The 25,260-nt window shown below is 40.7% G+C and overlaps 1 protein-coding gene across 1 annotated transcript in view; it reads left to right on the top strand.

Annotated features, from left to right (window-relative positions):
• Positions 1-25,260, top strand: part of ANTXR1 (ANTXR cell adhesion molecule 1) — a 225,371-nt gene that overhangs the window by 101,598 nt on the left and 98,513 nt on the right. Inside the window, exons 11-12 of the mRNA XM_081264451.1 lie at positions 939-1,008; positions 2,410-2,488. Of these exons, the coding sequence (XP_081120577.1) occupies positions 939-1,008; positions 2,410-2,488 (149 nt within the window). The remainder of the gene's footprint in view (positions 1-938; positions 1,009-2,409; positions 2,489-25,260) is intronic.

Raw genomic sequence — 25,260 nt, 5'->3', positions numbered from 1 at the left:
CCTTATCTCTCCTTCCTCCCTACATGACTAGACTCAGGAAATGCTTGGTGGGATGGCCAAAAGGTGGGAAACAGGTGGGCTGAAGGGGGAAGGGCAGGATGGAGCACCCCTGACACATTAATCAACAACCTTATAGGTCCCTGTAGGGAGGGGCAGGTTACCTTGGCAACAGGTTGGTGCTGGAGCAGGTTTTGATAAGGGTGAAGGAAGGGCTCTGAAGGAATTATCATTTCAATCCCCCAAGGGGCAGTCTCCAACTTCCTGGACTCACTGAAATTGGCCTCCTTGATCCAACCTGACTGATTTTACCTATCTATACTAACTGCCTGTCTAATTCTGGCTTCACTATCTTTTCAAGTCCTACTTACCCCCCCTGCCCTGGGTCACACCTCATTTGCCCTTAGTTCATGATAGTATCCTTATTGTTTCTTACCCTTCTCTCCACTAGCAAAGCTCACAGTTTGGATTTTCCTGTGACCTTACCATGTCACCCATGTAAAAGGAGCTCCCTGTCTCCTGAAGCCCAATGATATTTTGGTCTCGCTACTTCTTGTACTGGTCACACACTTTTTCCATGAATATGGCTTCTTTCTCAAACTAGACCTAGACATGAAATACATTAGGAACAGTCCAGTGTTTCCTGTTTCCCCTCAGTTATTTCTGAGGGGGAAATAAACTCAAATCATAACTTGTGAATTCAGTCTCTAGTTGCTCTGACTCAACTGAATACAGTGGGGTCAGAAAACTAGTATGCAGGCGGGAGCCCTGGAGTTCACTGTTAATGGATTTTAGAGCGCAAGTAGAGGTTGTATTTCAGAAAGTGCTTGGTCTTCCTCATGTCTCCCTGGGTTTTGGGTCAATGATCTCTAGAAGTTAATAGATTTGAAATTGTAAGCTTGTCCACTTCTTTTAACCCACTCACTTCCTTCTTTTTACAGATGAGAAACCCTTCACTGTGGAAGATACTTACTTGCTGTGTCCAGCGCCTATCTTAAAAGAAGTTGGCATGTAAGTTTTTGCCAGCAATGATCTCTCAGACAGGGAGGAGAAGGGAGGTGGACCTGACAAAGGGAAAAGAAAATTTCTCTCTCCATTATCATGATGGAAACTTTCTCTAGATTTCCCGCAGTAATAATGGCGCCAATGGCTAAAGAGAGCCAGGCTCTGAGATCATTGTTTTACAGAGTATCTCTCTTCATCCTCCCCAGTTCTCCATAAACAGATGTTCCCATTATACAGATGTGCAGATGTGGCTGAGAGAATTTGAGTAACTTGCTCAAGTTCACACAGTAGTCAGAGGAAGAGCCTAGGCTCAATTCGAGGTCTTTCTGACTGAATCACAGCTATATTTCTAGAAAGTTCGAACATGTATTTCCCCACCCTATCATCCTGATCTTCTTGCTTGATGGTTGTTATCTCCTCCTGAGAGATAGGGAAACTCAAAAAGAAGGCTTAGAAAGGTCAAGTGGGGACTCAACTGGTTCCTGACAAACTGAGACCCCAGACTCAGACTTCACTGTCACCCTTAGCACCCTTTCCTCACTTCTCTGCAGAGCATTGGGTGCTCACCCAGACAGCTCCCTGAACTCATTTATGGGTGAAATATCATGATAGTAAGTGCTCATGTGAGTGTGACCAAAAAACCTCTGCAGACGAAAGAGAATTAGCACCCGAGCAAGAGACGAATTAGGTGCGGAAACAGTGTCGGTGCAGAGGACAGAAAAGAGTCTTTCCAAAATTGTATCGATGACAACCTGTTGATAAGATATGGCTTTAAGGGGAAAAAAAAGTGGAAGTTGTTCTTCTGAATTCTACTTTTAATCACTTAATCTTATTGTAAACCCTTCTATTCTGGTTGTCTGGCATCAACCTTTGATATCACGGATTTCACAAACTAGCTCAGGGTCCTCGCTGCAAAAATGTGAGCTCATGTTTGAGTTCTTACAGAAGGGAGGAGGACACAGGCAAATTAGTTTCTCTACTGTTTAACTCTGTGCCCCTGCAGGATGGTAACAAAGCACCTCTATCAAATTCTTAGAGTCCAGATAACGACAGCAGAACATCTAGCCAGTTTATCTCCTCTGACGGGATCACTTTTTAATAATACTTTGTCCTATTACAATGTGACAAGTAGGTTCAACAGAAGCAGGCTTTTCTCATTCAGTGCAACTCACCACAATATGAGGCCTCAATGTCTCACCTTGGGATGCTAGCCAAGCATATCCTGACACCATTCTAGATTGTTACAGGTGGATGGGTCAGAGAGACTATCCTCCACATTTCATAAGGAGAAGTCTCAGGCCCTTTAGGGAAGAGCCTACAGGGAGTTAGAAGCAGAAGCCAAAGGAGACCTGTGTATCTGGCTCTCCACCCACTGTTCATCTCGGTCTGTTTCCCCTGTTATTTCAGGAAAGCTGCCCTACAGGTCAGCATGAACGATGGCCTCTCTTTCATCTCCAGTTCAGTCATCATCACCACCACGCACTGTGTAAGTCAGAACCTCTCCCTTTACTAAAATGTTCATTATTATCATCGCCAGCATTTCTCAAACACCAATGTCCACATGTGTCCCTGGGAAGTTTTCTAGTTCTTTTTTTCTGTTCCTGGAGCTGTGATCCTGGCACTGTGAGGCCAGCCATGGGTTGGATCAGGGAGTGCTATGCTCTGGAATGTGCTGGGAAGCCTGTGTTGGATCCTTGGGTTCCGCATTTCTGGTGTGGAGGGAAAGCCCCGAATGCTCTGGCCTGGCCAGGGGGTAAGAAGCACCAAATCGGAGCAGTAGTGAGGGTCACTGCTTGCATAGAGCACTCTTAAGAGAAAATGAGCAGAAAGGATTGGACAACATATTCAGAAAACACGTCTTAGGGAGCTTTTCTCTTAAGGGAAACAGGAAAATGGGCACTGACAGGAGGAAGTTTATAGAAGACTTTGTATTTAGGACAGGACAAATTGAGAGTTGTTTATATGATTGTGTAAATAATCCAGAAGAAAATGGAAAACTCATGGGGCAGGAGACGGGGAAAATGGACCCCTGCATTAGGGATGAAGAGACAGGAGTGGGAACTACTTTTTCTCTACCACTGTCTCAGATAGCACTTCTCTGGATCCTTCATGTCAGGTAGTTTTCATTTCTGGCTACAAGTAAAATCACCTGGAAAACTTTTTAGGGAAAATAATGTTGTCGACCTCATGCCAGACTGATGGAGCCAAAATCTCAGGCGTGAGCCCTAGCTTTGGAGGTTTCAGGCCTCCTTGAGGAAGTGGGATGCAGCCTTGGCTGGGAACCCTTCAGCCTCCGTAGTTGCTCCTGTCCATGGCCACTGTCACAGGGCTCTGCCTATCAGGGACAGCCAGGGCTTAGCTCATGTAAAGAATTTAGCCTCTAAAATGAGCATTTCCACATCAACCTTTGTCTGAATATTCAGTTTCTTTAACCAAATTCACTTTCTCCATTAGATCATTAAAGCAATTGACTGATGGTCAGCTCAGGTAGTTGCACTGGTTACCACCTTGTTGCCTTTGGAAGACATCTTGGTAAAACCCCGCCATATGATATAAAAATGAGTTACGTCATAAACAAAGAGGAAGCCAGGCCTCATAATGGGAGACACTTACTTCTTCCTAATTCCCTCTATTCTCCTTTTTCATCCTGTATTAGTGCCAAACCTATTTTCCTGGAAGCTCAGAAAATCAGTAAAATGGATATAGATGATGAAAAAGTTTAACTTGATCAAAGCAAGAAACTAAGATTGTCACAAAGAAGTGTCACCACTGAGAAATGTCCATGTCTCGGGCATCTGGTCAACCCTCAAAACTGACTACCTGAACAATACTCCACCAAATTTGAAAACTGTATGCAGAAGCAGTGAAATTTCATCAAGTGTACCCTACCTGAATCTTTTGGAAATTGACTCTTTTGGAACCTGAAAACCTGCAGGAAATGATTAAAATACCCCAAATCCAATAACTCCATTCCAGATTCCTCCCAGCTTTTGAGTGATCCAACAATATGTGCCAGTATTTCTCATTATGTCTGACCATACCACAGAGAAATAGCTACTGCCCTTGAGACCACAAGAGCAGGGCAAGAGGAAAGCAGGGACATCCTAGGACTAAGTTCTGGTATTACAAACATAGGGCTACAAATTTAAATCTGGGTCTCTAAGTAAAGAAGAAAAGGTGCCCTTGCTAATGTACTACAAAATTATAAGAATTCCTAATAAGATCCCACACTATATTTTCCCAACTGACTCTAGCCTCTGTTTACATCTTATAATACCCTCATGTGATTTCATATCAGTAAGTTTTCTATTCAGTTGACCCTTGATTAAGACTACCTTATATAGTTTGCATCATTTCCTTTTCTGTATTATTCTATAACAAAATTATACCCCCCTAATATTTGAGGTCCACATCCATTTATTCATTGATTCAACAAATACTCATTGATCACAATGGTCTAGGCACCCTCCTGGGTGCTTGGGATACATCAGAGAACACAACAGACAGAAATCTCGGTTATAGAGAGAGGTTGGACAGAGAATAGTAAACATGACAAAGAAATTACATACCAATGTTAAAAGTTAACACATGCTAACAAAAAATAGAGTAAGAGGGTTTTTGTATTACTCAGATGGCCAAGACATGGACATTTCTCAGTGGTGAGACTTCTCACCACAGAGGGTTTCATGAGTGTGTTTCAGTGTCAATAAACTAATGGATACAATAAGGTGTCATTTCAGTAGATACCTGGGTAGCAAGAAAATTAACCATGAAGCTATAGGAGAGTGGGACATTCCAAATCAAGAGACATATTGCTAAGACCCTGAGGCCAGAGAGCCCTGGTGTTCAAGGAAGAACAAGAGGCCCAGAGTCGTCCCTGGCAGAGAGTAAGTGAGAACAGCAGCAGGCAATGAGGTAACAGGGTAGAGGACAGGGCTTTGTTAGGACTTGGACTTTCAAGCAGAGGAGCCTCAAGTTCTAACATACATTTGAATCACCCCAGCTGCTGGAATAGCCTGTGGACACAGGAGACAAGAATGGAAGCCATGTGACCAGTTAGGAGAGTCCTGGCAATATCCCAGGCTAAAGACAGAGGTGGCTTAAATCAGGAGGGGTCAGTGGGTTCGGAGAGAAGTGGTCAGAGTGACATATATTTTTAAAGTAGAGCTAATGGATTTCTGGAAGCAATGGATACGGCTGAGAGGACAGGAATCAAAGATGGCCCCAAGGGTTGGGTTTCAGTAACTTCAAGAATAGGGTTGTCAACAACTGACAGACAGGAGGAAGACTAAAAGAGAAGATCTGGGGTGAGGAGGGAAATTGGGGGATCTGTTTTTGCTGTTTACCGGTTGTGTGACCTTGGCCAAGTTATTTAGCTCCTCTGTGCTTCCGTTTACTAATGGTTAGAACTAAGATATGTATGTGGTGGTGCACGCCTGTAATTCCAGTGGCTTGGGAGGCTGAGGCAAGAGGATCACAAGTTTAAAGCCAGCCTCAGCAACTTAGTGAGGCCCTCAGCTACTTAGCAAGACCCTGTCTCAAAATAACAAATAAATAAAAAGGGGCTGGAGATGTGGCTCAGTGGTGAGCACCCTGGGTTCAATCCCCAGTGCAAAAAAAAAAAAAAAGATAGTAATAGTTTATATCCCCTACCGTACTGTGAACATTAAATGAAACTATACATGTAGCTATGGGATAAGGCTTGGCAGGTATGAAGTGTCCAATAAATGTCAGCTATTTTATAGTGGAGCCTTAATCAAAAATTTTGATGTAACTGGAGATTCCTCTCAAAGAGTTGGCTCCTTGATTCAGAAATCTGTAGTAGCAAAGGGGCTCTTCTGAGACAAGATGCATCCTTGGGAGTACATATTTGTCATTCAATCCAGCTCACGTGATGGGAGGGGGAGCAGACCAGATGGCCAAAATCACCCAGGAAAAGAAACTTTCATTCAAACATATAACTGCAGCCCCTAGGTAGGCCCTACGCAGACACTCAAATGAAAGACTGAAACCATCACCGCGCAAAATTGAGAGGCAGGTGGAAGGTGTGGTCCCTTGGATGAAGTAAGGTCTTGGACCTGTGTTTGTTTGGAGGACATGGTTTTTAGATCAGAAATGATCCCCTGGGTCTGAGTAAAGGGTTAGTCTTGTCCATGCCAGTTGCAGCCTGCCCAATCCATCGCCTGGAACCTAAAATCATTTAAAATATGTAGTTGAGACTTTCTTCACTTTCTTTGGTGCCCGTTTGGACAACTGCTTCACAAGTTTTCATGATCCACGGTGAATAACTGTGGTCCATGCCAGAAGCAGAAATTCCATGAAGTTTTCCCGGAAAGAGATTTTTCCATTCAAGAATTAAAAGATTCCTATGCAAATGGTAAACTTTGCTGTGTTCCCTGACTATAGGGAATGGTCAGATGTCCAGAGTCCTCTGTCACCAGCCCATTCAATGCACTCCATCTCCGTCATCTTAACTGGTCTCCCTCTTCCTCCCCAACCCCTAGCCATAGATCGAGAAAATCAATAATATGGTGCTGCTTGAAGGAAGTAAAACAATCCATCCTTTTAATCATAACCCACTTGATTCTAATGTATGAAATATGATATGTCAAGAGCTTTGTAATGTTGTGAACAACCAATAAAAAGAAAAAAAAAGCAAGCAAATTTTAGTACCTTAACTTTTCATGAAGATTTTTCTTCTTTTAAATATTTTACAACTCTGTAATTTCTCACCCAAAGAATATAAAATCCAGGGAATCATCCCCTAACTATTTCTTGAAAATATCTGGGACACTCCAGCGTCCCACTCACATCTTAGAAAACTGCTGTTGGATTGATGAGTCCCACAGGCCTATAATAAAGAAGAGGATTGTATGAGTCAGGTATAAATGCTACAGGCTTTCAGAGGGGGCATGGAGCCAGGAAAAGGCATGAGGTCCTTAGAAAGGAGGCTATTCCTGAGTGGTGATTTGAAAAATGACCAGTATAGATAAAGAGGTTGGAAGAGATGATTACCTAAAGAAAATGAAGCTGAGCAAGGGCTAGATGTGTCGCTGGCATAGTTTTGTTTGTGGTTCCTCCCAGACTCCATTTCTTCTTTTCCTCTCATTTTGTATCAATTTCCCATGTCTTTTGACCGGGAGCTATTTCTTGAGTTGCCAACTATTCCTCTCCGACAATATACGTCCCATGTCCTTGATCTTGGTCACCCCCTATGTGATAATGAGTCACAGTAGGTGCTTATTACTGCTAACTATGATCAGGATTTGATTTGTACTGGTTACCAGGTTGGAAAAAATATCACATTTTTTTTTAATAAAGCAAGGTAACCTAAAGAAAGACCCAATGTTCTAAAATCAATGCTAAATAAATGGAAAGCTATGTCTTTCCCCCCTAATTTATATGAAAAAGAGACTGGCTACAAACAGCAACAAGGTTAATTAAGTTTGAGAATACCTATGTCACTGTTCAGAGAATTTCTTTTTTGGATGAAAGTAAAAACTCAATGAATTTGAGGTGTTAAAACAAGAGACACTGTCATGAAGTCATTCTTCTTTAAGCCTGAGTAGTATTTCATTGTGTATATGTACCACATTTTCTTTATACATTCATCTGTTGAAGGGCACCTAGGTTGGCTCCAAAGCTTAACTTTTGTGAGTTGAACTGCTATAAACAGCTATGTAGCTGTGTCCCTGTAGTATGCTGATTTTAAGTCCTGTGGGTATATACCAAGGAGTGGGATACCCCAGTCAAATGGTGGTTCCATTCCAAGTTTTCCAAGGAATCTCCATTTTGCTTTCCATAGTGGTTGCACCAGTTTGCAGTCCCACCAGCAATGTATTTTCCCCCACATCCTTTTTCCCCCACATCCTCTCCAGTATTTACTGTTACTTATGTTCTTGATAATTTCGATTCTGACTGGAGTGATATGGAATCTCCATATAGTTTTAATGTGAATTTCTCTAATTTCTAGAGATGTTGAACATTTTTTTATACATTTGTTGACCATTTGTATTTCATCTTCTGTGACATTTGCCAGCAAATGGGTGGATCTGGAGAACATCATGCTAAGTGAAATAAGCCAGTCCCAAAAAGCCAAAGGTCAAATGTTTTCTCTGATATGTGAAAGATAACACACAATAAGGGGAGAGTGAGGGGAAAAACAGAAGTTCAATAGATTAGACAATGGGGAATGGAGGGAAGGGAAGGGGGATATGGAAAGGAAAGACAGTAGAATTAATCTGATAAAATTTTCCCACATACATATATGAAAACACAGTGAATCCCACCATTGTGTACATCCATAAGTTATATCTAACTAGAATAAGATATATTCCATGATTGTATATTTATATCAAAATGTATTCTGCTATATGTATGACTTAAAGGAACCAATAATTTTTTTAAAAAAAGAGCCACCCACTGCTCTATAATTATGGCATAAGGAAGGAATTAAAAATATAGGATATTCTGTCAAAAATTCTAAATTCACATTCTGGCCCCTCTACTTTCTAGGATGATCTTGCCCAAGCTAATCTTGCCTGTCTCAGAACTTATCTTACCAGGTTATAATGGAGATTAAATGAAATATATAAAAGGTACAAAGGTCTAAGAATGACAGCCATTTATTAGTTTTTTGACCTCATTCTCTTTCCTTTCCAACCAAACATCCCCTGTCCCATTAAAATATTTGCTGGACATGCCCTGTGGCTTATAAACAAACTCCTTCTCCTGATGAAAAAGCATATTCCCTTTTGAGTATATAATAAGCCTGAATTTTAGGAACAGATTGGCTATGAAGATGTTACTTCGGGAATAAGGGAATTGCCAATAAATCAGATTCAGTGATAAGTCAAACAAGGTTGATTTGAAGCTTCTGTGTGCTGCTTTTTAAGTGAATCTAGTAGGAACACATGAGCAACATTTAGACTATTGAGAAGCATGAATGAAAACAAGTATTTATTAAAGTGGATGCACTATTAGAACATGGAAAATTCCTATTATCTCTAAAATATTCTGTCGGGCTGAGCATATTTGGAGGCCTTCTACCGCAGCAAGTACCATTTCATGCAAATGAGTCCTGCAGCCTCAGCAGAGACTGCATTAAGCCTGACACACCTCACCATTTCGGCAGTATGGTTTGGTTTCTATGGAAACACGCCTGCTACCAACTTATTTCCTTAGAATTTTTAAAAACATTTTATCTTTCAGATTTTTATGAATGCAGACTGATCTTTCCCCAAAACAAGTGAGATTTTCTATAAATATTTGTTTTGACTCAGAAAAACACAGACAGAGACCTGTAACACTCCCCCAAAGACAAAGAATGGACTGATCTAAAGTGTCAATAGTGCAATGGTTGAAAAAATTCCAAAGAATCAGAATTCCTTGGAGGGATTCTGCATTTTAATAAGTTTGCCAAGTAAATCTTAAACACATAGGACCCTTACACTGTAATCCCCTAATTCTAATTTGCCCTCCAAAGTTTAAAAAAAATGAAATTTATCAAAGAAAAATTAGTTATCTTCTTGATTCTCTTCTAATCCCATTCATGTAAGAATTGCAAGATTTTAGTTCAGAACCCACTCTGTATGCTCCTTCTTTTGGAATCCTTGTTTTGATAAAAAGATAGGAATTTACCTGAAAGAAAATAAGTTTAGCCCAATATGATCAGACTAGCAATCTTCTCACTTTTGTGTTATCAAATATTGGAAAATTTCCTTTCTAAATTCTTCTCTTCTTTATTCCTTGTCCCTTCCTGTCCCCTTCTCACACCAATGCCTAGAAAGTCATATATTTGTTGCTTATTTTAGAAAGAAAGAGCCCAGTTACTATCAGTATTGTTTCTAACACTCATGGATCCTGGTGGCTCTCAAGAAGGTGGGCCTCCTGCTGCCCAGTTGGGGCCCAATTATGTCATAGTTTTGGGAACAACTGGAGACTTTAAAGAGAACACAGCCATTGGAAAGTGGAAGTGTCTTAGGTACAATATGGCCTATATGCTTCTTCAGGAAAAAGAGACTGTGTCTTGTTCACTATTATAGTACAACACCTAGCACAATGTCTCTAGATATTTACTTTGAAAATAACTGGTGATCAAGTAGAAGAATGAATGGACTCCATCAAAATTCAGACTTAGACCATGATGGCACCTGCTGGTAGGAAAGGAAGGGAGCCAGCATGAGGTAGATTAGAACAGGAGGCTCTGAGCTGGTTGGAGGTTGGGCCTCCGAAAAGGATGGCCAAAAGTTCAATCTTTATATTCAAGAAGATTTAACATGATTTAAAAGAGATCCATCTGCCAGGTAAGATTAAGCAGCACCCCCAAGCAGGGCAATAGTAAAAAAAAAAAAAAAAAAAAAAAACTCTCCAGAAGAGCATCTACTCCCCTTAAACCCTTGCCAGGGATGCAGACCTGGAGAAAGGGTCTAGAAATAGCCTGTTCAAGCTCAACTGGATCAAGATTCAGAACAGGCCTCCAGTCTATGAGGGTGTGCAGCCCAAGGCACACAGGAAGAACTGTAGAGACTGAGAACGGAGGCCACTGTGAAACAGCTCTGACTCAGGGAACATTGGCATGGCCTGAGCTCATCATGGAATACCAAAAACTCAGACTTCAGCAGTACAACCAAGACTGAGGGTTCACAGTCTGCTTGAGTAAGGGCTGGCTCAGAAGGGAATGTGCTGGAACTCCCAATGGAGGCTACAGTGGCTGTAGGTAAAAAGCTACAGAGGAAGGACAGGGACCACTCTCAGGCCTGTCTTATCCAAGGCCTTTTCCCAGGTCCACTTGCTACGTCAATTCAATTCCCCGTGACCAATTGCTTTAAAGGAACTTGAGAACACAAAAATCCAGCCTGGTTTTGTAGTCAGACACCTCTCTAGGTAAACAGAGAGCTGGCATCGACAGCTTTGCCAAAATCTCTTGAATTTCACCAGCCTGGTAGGGAAATAAATCCAGTAGCCTGTTCTGAGTGGTAATCTCGCCTTCCAACATAATAAAAAATTATTGCACACTCTTCAGAGAAGACTTTTTTCTTCTATTTCTTTTCCAAGCTCAGGAAAACAGCTCATTAATCAAAACAGATATCTGTCTTTTGGATAGATCATACATACCAGCAGCTATAAGTGTGTAGGCCTCCTCATGAAGGCAAGAAGTACAGGGAGGAGGTTGTGGGTAGTGATATAACAATCAGAATGACACCAGTGTAATTACAGTGTATTACCCCAGTCCTGGTAAGGACTAAGAATAGGCAGCCCTTCCCCTCCAGAAGCCTATTGTATAGTTGTCAAGGCAAGATATACACTCAAGAGGCAAATATTGCACAGTTTGGGAATTTAGAAATTCCTCCAACCATTCCAAAGGTTTCATGCAGGCAGGTCTTTGGAGAAATAAATAAGCAAAAATGTGGCACACTCTGAGGCGTGTCACTTAATGGGCCTTGTGAGTTACTTCCAAGTTACCCAAGAAGGCTTTTCATCCATTTCTACAGAGGGGAATGGACAACTCATCCCAGAGATTCAGGGATAACATGTAGACAGCTCATAATTTTCTCAGCTCCAAAACTCTATATTATGAGTGTCTTTTCCCCAAAAAGATCCTCCCAAACTGTTTCTCAATACCAGGAATCAACCCTTGAAGGAGAAAATGCCCTCCCTAACAGCCAATTGAAGAGACAGAACCAAGGCGCGCGCGCGCGCACACACACACACACACACACACACACACACACACACTGGCTTTCCCTTGTGGGTTTCTTCACCCCAACAACATTATTCCACTTCCCATCCAATTCTCCCACACCTGCTCCTCTCCTTACTCATTAAGCTTCACATAACCTGGAAGTAAGGGAAGTCCAGATTGGAGGGGAGAGAGGAGCTATGCTGAAGAGAGTTTGAATGACACAATATGAAGTTTGGGCTCAAGGAAGTCATTCAAAGGAAGCACAGCATTACTATAGGAAAACTCATGCACAGCAGTTGTGTGCTCCAAGTGTATTAACTGTAACAAAAAAGCATCAATTTGGAGGCCAGTAATTTATAAATTTGGTCATTTGGAAAAGAAATAGGCTCTAGTTCCCTTTTTCATTGTTTGGACTGAAGAAACTGAGCACCAAGAGTGACTGATCCACAGCCCTGGGGCTGCAAATGAATCTTTAGAACCTCATACTCAGCCCTTGAAAAACGATGACCAGGTATACACTTTTTCCTGCTGCAATTAAAAAGGCCACGTCCTTTGAAATACATGGCTTAGCAAAACAGGAAAAATGAGAATGAGCACAGGCTTTGGGGTCAGATCAGTGTGGTTAAAATTCTTGTTCTGCTACTTACTGGATGTGTAACTTGAACTGAATAGTGGCACAAGGCCTGATACACAGGGGATGCCCAGTGTTCATTTTCTTGCCCTGATGGGGCCATCTCTGTAAGACTGGCACAGTGGTCTTCTGACTTCTGGCAGAATTCATGGAAGTGTGGTATCTAAAACTAAGGAAGTGATAGAAACTTACTGAGTGAAGATAAAAATCTCCATTTGGAGTATTGTGTCCTCTAGGGAGAACCCAGAGAAACTGAATGTGTGAGAAATATTACCTAATATGGCACTTTATGTAGAATACAGAACTGAAGCTCTTCAGCTTGGAGACATATTTAGCATGGAGAGGACATCCAAAGGGCTGTTCTAAAACGAGTAGATCTGCACATGTGGAGTCCCAGTGTTGTGGGAAACAGACCGGTGGAGAAGCAGCAAGCAGCCCTCAGAGAGGAGGAGGACTCAAAACTTTATTTTATGCGGGTGGGCCCAGAGGAGAACAAACTCCAAATTCTGAGCCCTTACCCACAGTCTCTCACAACATTTGTATGTGAGTTAGTGTCAGGTTAGACCCATCCTATCATTGGCTTCGTTTGTCTGTTTATTTGTTTTAAATTCCTAATCTATGTGACCTTGACTGAAGGCCTTATGTTTGTAGGGGGTGTCTCTAATATAAAGTATGTTTACAGAAACAGAAAAGAAGAAACAACTCTTTTCATAGGCATCGGTTAACTCTCTAGCCTTGCAAACCTGGCATAGGGGTGTTTGTATTTCAAGAGGGAGTACTTAGACTCCTAGAGACAGTTATTTACAATCCAAAAGGTAAGGACCTATGATTAATTAGAAGGGGAGGGGAACTGATCCTTTACCCAGGCATTGGTTTCTTACCATAACATTTTTATAATTTCACTTTATAATCAGGTTTGACTTTGCCTTCACACCAACTCTGTAAATTATTTATTATGTAAATCCAAGAAGTAGAATAGGCTGAGAGGCACAATTTCTCACTCAGTATTTTTAAAGTCAGTATTTCTTCCCTCCCTCCCTCCCTCCTTCCTTCCTTCCTTCCTTCCTTCCTTCCTTCCTTCCTTCCTTCCTTCCTTCCTTCCTTTCTTCGCAGGCCCTTACATATGCTTGGCAAGTGCTCTACCACTGAGCTACATCCCCAGCTCTTTTATTTTTTTCTGAGACAGGGTCTCATTAAATTGCCCAGATTGGCCTTGAACTTGTGATCCTCCTGCCTCAACCCCTTGTAGCTGGGATTACGGGCCTGCACCACCACATCCAACGTAAAAAGTCCTTTCTGTCTGGCAGCTTCAGGGGGTAGTGAACTCCCTGTCCTCCCTATTCTCACAACTTGGCAGAACTATGTAAAGGGCATTCATGCATCAGATGGGTGATCCGACTAGAAAAGCTTTCAGACTGATTCCAGTGCTGAGAGTCTGTGATTGCAGATCTAAGAGTATGTCAGTAAAGGAGCAGGGTAAATATTATCAGTCCTCCAGAGTATAACCAATGAATTTGGCATTTACATTTTGAAAATAAATATGAGAGACCTTTGTTGGTGTTATTGGAGGCAGTTGCTCAGAATGGTATTCAGATTGGCCAACTTCTACCTAATACAAGCGAGATCACATTTCAGACCAGAGTGACTGAAACTCCTCCTGAGAATAATCTATTTTCAAGTAACCTCGAAACATAGCGTTTCATTAACAAACGGTTGGTACAATAGTCACAAATCATTCTCCTCTATTTATTAGCCAGTCTCAGTAGAACCATAGAGAGTTCAAATTAAAAAAAAAGCAACAATGTCCTAGTATTTTTTATTATTGTTATCTTAACAAGATAGCCTGTGGTTTCATGTACTGTCATTGGAAAGGGCAAAAGACCACAGAAATATCAGAATGCAGAACTCAGATCTCAAATATTGTTTATGAACTGGAATAAAAACAGTTTGCCAACATCTCTATTTTGATAACCCTTGTGTGCATAAAAATATCTTTTAAACATATTTTGGAGGATTCATGCTGATTTGTTTTTCTTGGATATTTGAGAAATTGACTTTTCAATATTTTTATCACTAAGTATTTTAAAGAATGTTTGCCCTAAGTTTGAAATTTCCTTGTTTTGAGAGTAAATGAGAAAAAAATGTTTTTCTGAAACTAAGCTCTAGAAAACCCTGAAATAAGAATATAGGTGATATGGTAGAAATAAAAGTGAAATCCGTAAGCAAAATAAATGTAATAGAACAAACCCTGATGTTAAAAAATTGACAGATTGTGTTTTAAAAATATTCAGCTATATGCTATTTATAATAAAATATATATTCACTAAAATATTAAGAAAACCTAAAGATTGAAAATAAAAATGTGAGAAAAGTTGTACCCGTTAAATATGAAGAAGAGAAAGCTAGTATGAGTATATTAATATGGATAGAGTAAACTTTATGGCAAAAAGAGAGAATTTTTGATAGAAAGAGAACCACTATGTAATGTCAATAAGTACAGTTAACCTAGAAGTTATCATAATTCTAATTTTCACTAAATGGCATACCCCCAGAATAAGGAATAAATTGAGACATGAAAAGAGAAATTGATAAATGCACCATCATGGAAGGAGATATACATATATCTCAGTAATTAATAGATCAGCCAGATAAAAGAATTTATACAACATAAATGATTTGAATAATATAATTAAACATAATCTAGTACACACACAATCAGGATCAGCATAACACTCCAAAGCCTGGTGTTGCATAAAATGAGAGGCTGTATGTTAATGACAAAAAGATTGTATTTCATCAATTCTAAGACACTTTCCCCCCCACATTTTAACATCTCTGAAACTGAGATGCCTCAGCTCATCAATAATGTATCACAATTTAAATGAGCAATGTTTTCTCCTCCTAATGACTCATAAAATAATGAGGCATCCTACAATGGACCAATCTGAAATCCAGTGAAATATTTTCTATCAATCTGTACTGTACCAAAAGTGAGGATAATGAATCATGTGCTAAACAGAACTGATTAGTCATTTCCTCTTCACGCTCACCCCTACGCACAGTGGAAAGTAAGAACCCTAGGTTGTCTCTCTTGGAGAATGGCTTACTGTCTAAAGCAACTCTGCACGCAACAGAGAATACCAATTCCTTTTCAAGCACACTTTAATACTTTCATAAAAATAATTATGTACTTTTATAGGCCAAAGCCAAGTGTCAACAAATATCAAGACAGCCCATACAGACCACATTCTGGAATGAAAACAAAAATTGAGAAGTGATAGCCAATCAAATTATCAATCAATTTTAAAATCTTACATGTTTCAAAATTTCAAACACACATCCAAATTATTTATGGGTCAAAGTAAAATCATAATGTAAATGATAAAATACTCAGAACTGATCAACTACCAAGATGCCCTTTACTAGAATTGTGTTAGGATGCAGCTAAAGTGGTCTCTGAGAGGGAAACTTATAATTTCAAGTGGTTTTGTTAAAACAGAAGAAAAGTTGTAAGTCAATTAGCTAAACATAAATTTTGATCAGTCAGAGAAGAAGATGAGAAAACACCTTCAAAATACAGAAGGACAACAATAATAAAGTAAAAACAGAACAGAAAACAAGATAGGGAAGCATTGTATGTTGACATTTCATTTCCCCCATTTTTATCACCAAATAAAATTTACCAAATTACTATGAAACCCTCGATTGGTAAGGCTCTTTGTCCCTAGCACTCTCTAATTACTATGCTTCTTTTTAAAATTTTTTATTTGTTCTACTTAGTTGTACATGACAGCAGAATGCATGTCCTTTCATCATACAAATGGAGTACAACATTTCAATTCTCTGGTTGTACACAATCTAGAGATGCACCATTTGTGCAATCATACGTGTACTTAGGGTAATGATGTCCTTCTCATTCCACCATCTTTCCTATCCTCCCCTCCCCACCCACCACCTAGCCCAATCCAAAGTTTCTCCATTTTTCCCATCCCTTGCTCCCATGATAGATCAGCATCCACTACTCAGAGAAAACATTCAGTCTTTAATTGGGGGCGGGGGGATTGGCTTACTTCACTTAGCATAATATTCTCCAATTCCATCCATTTACCTGCAAATGCTATAATTTTATTCCCTTTCAATGCTGAGTAATATTACATTGTGTATATATACCACAGTTTCTTTATCCATTCATCTATTGATGGGCATCTAGGTTGGTTCCACAGTGTACATGTTGTAAATTAAGCTGCTATAAACATTGGTGTGGTTATGTCATTTTAATATGCTGATTTTAAGTCCTTTGGGTGTAGACCAAGGGAGTGGGATAGCTGGGTCATGATGGCTCATTCCGAGTTTTCTGAGGACTCGTCACACTGCTTTCCAAAGTGTTTACACCAATTTGTGGTCCCACCAGCAATGTATGCATGTACCTTTTTTCCTCACATCCTCTTCAACACTCGTTATTGATTGTATTCTTGGTAACTGCCATTCTGGGTGGGGTGAGATGAAATCTTAGAGTAGTTTTGATTTGCATTTCTTTAATTACTAAAGATTTTGAACACTTTTTTCATATATTTGTTGATCACTTGTATATCTTCTGAGAAGTGTGTTCAGTTCCTTAGCCCATTTATTGATTGGGTTGTTGTTGTGGGTTTTTTTTTATTAAGTGTTTTGAGTTTTTTATATAACCTGGAGATTAATGCTGTATATGATGTACATGTGATAAAACTTTGCTCCCATACTGTAGGCTCTCTCTTCACCTCAATGATTGTCTTTTTTGCTGAGACGAAGCTTTTTAGTTTGAATCCATCACATTTATTGATTCTTGATTTTATTTCTTGTGCTTTAAGATTCTTGTTAAGGAAGTCCAGGTCTAATCCGACATGATGAAGATTTGGGCCTACTTTTTCTTCTATTAGGTGCAGGGTCTCTGGTCTAATTCCTAGGTCCTTGATCCACTTTGAGTTGAGTTTTTGTGCATGGTGAGAGATAGAGATTTAATTTTATTTTGCTACATATGGATTTCCAATTTTCCCAGCACCATTTATTAAGGAGCCTATCCTTTCCCCAATGTATGTTTTTGGTGCCTTTGTCTCGTATGAGATAACTGTATTTATGTGGGCTGGTCTCTGTGTCTTCTATTCTGTACCTTCGGTCTACATGTCTATTTTGGTGCCAAGACAATGACATTTTTGTTACTATTGCTCTGTAGTATAGTTTAAGGTCTGGCATTGTAATGGTTCCTGCTTCACTCTGTTTGCTAAAGATTGCTTTGGCTATCGGGGTCTCTTATTTTTCCAATGAATTTCATGATTGCTTTTGCAAATTCTATGAAGAATGTCTTTGGGATTTTAATAGGAATTGCATTAAATCTGTATAACAGTTTTGGTAGAATGACTGTTTTGACAATATTAACTCTGCCTATGATCACATAATCACTTTGCCTTTTAATGTATAGTTTATGGTTCTATTCTTTCTGGTTTCTCACTACTTGGTATTCCACATGTGTTTTCCATTCTAGATAGCCCCCTTTCTGATATGACAACTCAGGCTTCTGGGTGCTCTAATATCAGACGATCAAGCTCATATAAATTGTATCTAAAGTAAGAATTCTTAGCCTCTGAATAAGAACTTGAGAAAAAATATGTGTGCCCTGAGTACCCAGATTTTACTGAAGGACCGGCATGTCTGTGCGTGCCTGCTCCTGGGTTATCAAAGTCATTCCAAATGGTTGGGTCTTTGAGGCTAAGCCTTCTAGATTAGAAGCCCCTGCTAAGAAAGGAACTTGATTGGAGGAGTGCAAAATTGAAGGAGGATCCAATAAGTTTGGGAGCAGGATGAAAAAGATAGGAAGAAAAAGGGGAAAGAGAAAAGAGAATAGGTAAGATTAACAGTTTGGCAAAAGGGACCAAAAACAATGAAAGCCTAAGAACATCTTCTTTCTACCAACACTGAAACAATTGCCAACTATTTAAACAGTCCAAAACTGGCACAACCAGTGGGCTAGACTATCACAGGACGGGAGGAGACCCATCCTGAATGAGACCATATTGTCCTACTTGGCAATGTCACATTGCACTAACTCCCAAGTTGCCCCAGGGTCATTATGTGTATTTTCTAATCAGGGTATTATTGGGGGAAAAAATAATTATCACTTTTTGTGTTTCCAAAAAGCATGCAAACTCTTCTTTCTGGTCACTATAGCATGATTAAGTCCTAAGAAAATATATTAGCACTTTTCCTTTTACAAAACAGTTTTCTCACCTATGCATTAGGACAACAAAGAAACTCAAAAGTCAGTGATTTAATTTCTTTCTCTGCAAAACAAGGGTCAGTGCCACAAGCCATACATAGCTAGCATTCCTTTTCTGTCACTATGGTTGCTAGAACAGATGTTAGTTAACTCAGTGCCCAAAGCAGTGGCCTCAATGTTTTGTTTCCTTAAAAAAATTAACTTTAAAGCACTTGAATAAGTGACAACTAAAATATTCTTGGTATTCTTTTACACACAACCCAGCATCAGGAAAACTGCTTCCTTTGCAAGCTGGAGAAGTATGAAAGGTGTAGTGAAGGCAATTTTATTTCACCTGCATCACCCAAATTTGTGAACTTAGAAAAAAGATCAACAAAGCTCAAGGTTCTTGAGATTATTTATAAAAGGTACAGACTTGGCCAAAACAGCTACAAAATGCTGCTTATGATATTTGCACCTTGCAACTCTGGTAGGCCCTTCCCCCACCGTCTTTAAAATGTGTATGTCACTGATCCTCAACAGATAAAAATGTGTGCAGAGGAGTTCATACTTCCTCACTTCACACAAAACTATGTCTGTCCCTATCTCTCTGCCTTTGATAACAGTTCATTTTCTTTCTGGAATACCCTTTCTTCTTTCCACCTACCCAATTTCACCATGGCCACAGGCCTGCCAAGTGCTGTTTGGACCCGCCCCGTGTCACAGGCCTGGACAAGCCTCTGAGCTCAGGCCCCGTAGATTGTCGAATCTTCCAGAGTTAACCTGCATCTGGCCTGCTCTGCTGTCTGAGCAAGCCCTGTACTTTGGTCATGACTATCCAGCTAGATAATGACCACATTCAGGATTGAAAGCTGACTCTGTTCATTTTTCTGGATTTCCTACTATTGAGTATGTACCAGAAAATCAGTAGAAAATGATTTGTTGGTTTTCTGATACTCCGTTATGCATTTTAAAGATGTTGCCTTTAAGAAAGTGACCATGGTCATCCCTGGTAAGCATCTACCCTTATAAGTATCACCCAAACCCACCCTATCAAATTCATAATCTAAAACAACAGCCATCAGTATATAGTGGGTGATGTTTACTTATCAGCAGTAGGTAACAGTGATGCCGACTAACATCTGAAGGGCGATCAATAAGACTAATTGAACATATCTATTAAAGAAATAGCTATCTTAAAGGTAAGCAGGCAGATGACCACACTGAATGGGAAAAAAATAAAAATTAACAATTGGCCTTCCTCATCCACTATCAACCTGAATATTGCTAAGCAACTTTTGTAATTCCATTTCAATAGCTCACTCATAAGAACCAGGGCTTTCTGAGTAGTAACAAACAGCATCTTGACTGCATTATTCTCTGGTTTTGATTACATACTCTATGCATTTTATGGAAAGAAAGGAAAGTGCTAAATTAATCCAAGATTCCCTTTTTACACCCTTGTCATTGTAAGGGACATGCACTGTCATGACTGGGTCAGAGTGACACACAGTATCAAGACAATGTTGTAAAACCTTGATATAAGAGTGTTTTTCCATGGTAAGGGCCTCAGAGCTCGAGTCTGGAGGAATATGGCATTGATCCCACCCTAGCTGCACACCGGTGATGGCTTATCTAAGTTCTTCTTGGAATTACTCATATAGGGGACCAAGTATTAAAATGTACAGCAAACTAGAATTTACACATCCAAATAATTTCTGCTCCTTCCAAGTATTTACCTTGGAAAGCTATATGCTTTCTCCAACAGCACGGTCGCTATTCCAACTATTTTCTGCATTCCTGCTTCACTGTTGCTGGAATTTGAAAGCATGGTATATCCTCCATAGGGGAATAAGGGGACATCATTATCATTTGACTTCAAAAACTCCTTAATTTGTGGAGGCCAGGTCTGGCAAGTGGTAGAGTATCCAACTGGGAACCTTCTTGATGAAAAAAAAAATGACTAAGAAGTTCTTAGATTTTCTTTTTGTGTCCTGTAAATTGGTTTTAGAAACAGTAGAGTGGAGGAGGGGGGCAGTTCCATATTGCCTTGAGCAAAGGCTGCACCATTAGAGGGAGTCTCTAACCTCCTAAGCCACTAGTTTGGAGGGAATTCAACTCATTTGCATGTGGGAGTTCTGTTATGTTCATTACATGAACAGCCTCATTACTTAATAGTCCTGCTTTTTAGAAAAAGTTCCACAAAGGCTGAGGTTATTCACATCTAATAGTTTTTTTTTAGACTGCCCACTTGTTGGGCTGAGGGATCTAATAGCTTTAGTGTCTGTCAATCTTGTTGCCATCTCTTACCTCTTGGGTCGCAAGATTGAATCATAATGTTTAATTGTGTTACCCTTGTGAATGTTTGATCAAATCTGATGAAAGCCATAAAGTTTACCATTATAAAATCCACTTGGACTAGTGAGGGTCTTAAGAACCTGGATTTCTTGAATATGTAACCAAGAATCCCATACTAACACCAGAGCTTCAGTCACAATTAGCATGAAGTGGCTCCCAGGAATCAAATTCATTTACCTGGTCCAAGCCTGGATACACCACTGGAAACTTGGGTTAGACAAAGAAGCAAGAGGAGAATGGGAAGGGGGGTCCCATGGGTTGAAGGATGGTAATACACAAGGATATTTACTTGTTTTCTTATGAAACCACAGAATCAATCCCAGAAAGAACTGGGTTGTCTCAATTTCACATTTGTAGAGAACAGGAAGGTTGAGAGGTTGTATAACTTATCAAAGTCCACATATAAAAGTGGAAATATTAAGATTCAGATTATCTTTTTCTGGTTCCAGAGGCCAATCTCTTTGCAGTGAGGTTGGTGCACCTGTTTCTGGCAGTGGTGCCCTGGAGGGGAGCAGCTTCAAGCCATATTAGCTCTAACATTTCTGCCACCCACTAGCTACAGGAGGCATTAGCCTGCTAAATTCTCATTTCCCTCAAACTAATAGTTAAATCCCTGCTTATTGAGTCATTTTGTTTGAAACACTATACTATGTCTGAAAGGTTCAAATATGAGTAAAGCAGATACATGTGTTTAAAGGACTTATAGTTAGTGGAAGAGACAAGAGCATAATGATATAATTTTCATAAGCTATAGTAGAAGCTAAGGCAGAGATAGAGATAGAATTAGGATTAAAATAAGAGAAGAGCACAAACTCAGAATTCAGTGGTGATATTTGCCCTGTGTGCTCTCCACATGGCTATAAGGTCTGTGGTTGCAGAAACCATGTCCATCCTTTATGCCATTGCTATCTAGTGTGTAGAGAGCACCTAGCACATAGTAGGCGCCATAAATGTTAGGTATGAATGAATCCGTTGGTGTCTCAGCTAAGACTTTAAAGATAAAAAGTTATGCAAGTAATGAAAGTTAGGATATTGGGGAAGAACATCACAGAAGGCAAGCAGTATAAAGTTCCGTCAGAGCACAAAACTCAAAGAGGGGGCTGGGGATGTGGCTCAAGCCGTAGTGTGCTCGCCTGACATGCGTGCGGCCTGGGTTCAATCCTCAGTACCACATACAAACAAAGATGTTGTGTCTGCTAAATACTAAAAAATAAATATTAAAATTCTCTCTCTCTCTCTCTCTCTCTCTCTCTCTCTCTCTCTCTCTCTCTCCTCTCTTTAAAAAAAAAAAAACTCAAAGAGGGAGATGGTGAGAGAGGCAGTTAGAGAAATAAGAGAGGCCTTATGTGGACATAGGACCCAATATCTTCTACCTAGTAGGTCCATGTATGGATTCAGGGATTGTATGGAATTGTCATAAAAAAAAATTGTGAGCTTGTTTGTACATATGAATGTGTACTTTTCTGAGGAAAGAGATGTATCGTTGTCATCAAATTCCCAAATGTTGAGAACTTTTGTAGGCAATGAAGAGCTGATAAAGAGTTCAAGTTATCAAATCACATTTAAAGCGACTGACTTTAACTGCAGTGTAGAGGATGGAATTACTGGTAAAGAAGACTGAAGTGGAAGAAACCAGTAAAGAGATCATTGCAACTATGCATGAAAGGAATAATGAGATTCTAAACCTGACCCATGAGACTGGAGATGAAGTAGACAGAGGCAGATTTAGAGAAGTATCTGGGTCAGAGAAGCAGGACATACTGATGGAGGTTATGACCCTGGAGAAGAAAGAACAGGGGAATAAAAAGAAAAGTCAGATTCATTTCCAGATTTCCAACGAGGGTTGCTAAGTAGTACCATTAAACGAGGGGATGAGAACAAAAAGGGTTATGAGGGAAAACATGAGCTCAATGTGAACTGTTAGTGTGAGATCTCACCAGGGCCTGGAATAGGGAAAGATCTAGACTGAGAATAAAGATTTAAGTTATCAGTGTCTTGGTGAGAGGAAATGAGGCAGACCATGGAGAGTGTTGGAAAGAAACACAGCCCTGGACCAAGGAGGGACCTATGGGTGGCACAACACTGTGAATAGACTTAAGGCTGCTGAATGAAGACTGAAAAATCACACACACACACACACACACACACACACACACACACACACACACCTATTTTAAATAAGAAAGGATGGCTAGTGACATTTAAGGGTCCTGATACCAGGAGAAGCCCCTGAGGAAGGTGGAAAGGAATAATCACATAGGAAGGGGGGGTGGTCCAGAGAGGACTGTCACAGATGCCAGGGGAATAGGATTGCAATAAAATGCAGGGTGGGGTGGGTGGGTAAATTAGATAATCGCTAAAGTGGCTTCCAGGAATAACAGTCAGAATATATAAGCTCCGAGAGAGAATAATTTTGGTCTCCAAGCTTGCCCATCCAGAGCTTCTCAGCAGCAATAAAATGACTTAAATTTCACCTTTCAAAATAAAACTTGCCCGTGCTCTGCCAGTTTTTGTCTGGGCAGGAAACAGAGCTCAGAGCAGCTGCTTCGGATGGCTCTAAATTCCACTTCAGAGCACTGGAATGTGACACCTCCTAAGCACCAGCCTTGGCCTTGAGGGAGGGGTGGGGGGCAGTTACTCAGGCTCCAGCCTCCCTCAGCTCAGCTGCCACATCCTCCAACTCCCTCTGCTCCGGGGTCTCTCCTTGGAGCGGGTGAAGCCCCCGTGTGTTCCTAGTCTGTGATCTCTGCCCCTGTCCCTCTCACAAGCCATTGCTGAAGTCACAAGGAGGCTAGACCATCACTGACCTGGCTGCAAGGTCTCTTTCCCTTGGGGGCTCCCAATGGTGCTTCAAAAGACAACTTCACCTTGTTCTAGAAAACTAGGGAATGCAAGGAAGAGGAGAGGAAGCCCCACATTATCTGCCACGTCCCCGGGTGCCCGTGGAGGGGAGAATCCAAAGCAGCGGCATTGCCAGCTCTTGAGAGCGCTCATGGATCATCAGCTATTTTCCTGTCATACGTTGGCCAAGGCTGGCTAATATCCCTTCAATGTGGCAGAATAAACCCTACTGATTCATCCTTTCATGTTAAATATTTATAAGACAGTACGTGCGTATGAAAGCATCCAACTGGCCTCTGTACTTCGGTGCGAATACTGAGAATCTGTCCAAGCTAGACCCCAAAACTATGACAAACCCAGCGCCCTGCCAGCCAAGGCCCTGAGAGTCCCTTTATTAATAGATGGAGCATACTGCTGCTGTCAAAATGTAAATGTTACACTTACCAGGACTCATTCTGGACACCCCAGGGGTGGTGGGGGTGGGTATCACCATAGTGGGGGGCAATAAAATGTGTCTCTTCCCTGCATGGATTCTGAATAAACTGAGACACGAGGCCAAAATATGATATATGAAAGCTTCAGTGTTGTCTTTATGACTGAGCTGAAGACCTTGGCAGAGTGTGGCAGCAAATGGCTAGAAACTGGAGCCCAGAATTAAATAGATTTACCAGCTCATCACAGGCCTGGGGCCTGGCCAGGAAGATGCACGGCCAGGGGCCAAGTTTCTGGGAGCTGATTAGCTTCAGCTTTAGGGACCCTCATCTGAACAGGCCCTTCTAGGCCTTTCTAAGGCCCTGGGAGGAACCCTAACAATTTTGCTTTTGTATTGTAATGTTATTTTTCTTTAAGAGGTTCTTCATCCCCTACCTCCCCACCCCCAAATTGTGTAAGCATCAGGACTTGTAAAACCTTGCCTGGGATAATTGAGGACAACCCTTCCTGTGGATTTCAGGCTCCCCAGAAACAAAGGACACAGCTCATCCCAACATACCCAGTTTACTCTTTCCTTAATTACTGAATGAGTAAAGAGGAAGAGACAGGCCTGGAGTCAGACACACTCTGTGCTCCAACATAGAAAGAAGCATCAGGAGCGAGCGACAGAGGTGCCCTTCTTGACGGACAGTTCTTCAAGCCCAGCAGGACAGTCACTTGACTATACCCTATGCCATGGGCATTAGGTAGAATCCAGTGCAAGTCCAACGCAGGATTTCACAAAGTTTCTTTACGTTGGTTGAAGTCCCCTTGGTCTCCCACTAATTCCTCTCCATTTTATGCTCCTCCCTTTTCCATGGCAACCCCCAAAACAAAACAGAACAGAGCAGCAGTGTCTGAGTTTATATCATCCAAGGCCTGGCTCTCTCCTATCATGTTGCAAACAAGCCCAGACGGGATTCCTCACCCCCATCCCCTGCCATGTGTCAGAAATCCAGAATCCCTAGATTCCACCAACCAAGTAGGAGAAGTCTTTGTTATTCAAGTTTCCAAATGTATACCTTTGAGAACAATGCCTTCCTT

The sequence above is a fragment of the Spermophilus citellus genome (assembly GCF_964194105.1).
Source record: "Spermophilus citellus genome assembly, chromosome: 13".
Taxonomy (NCBI): Eukaryota; Metazoa; Chordata; class Mammalia; order Rodentia; family Sciuridae; genus Spermophilus; species Spermophilus citellus.
The sequence above is the reverse complement of the archived record's forward strand: the minus strand, read 5'-3'. Positions and strand labels throughout refer to the sequence as shown.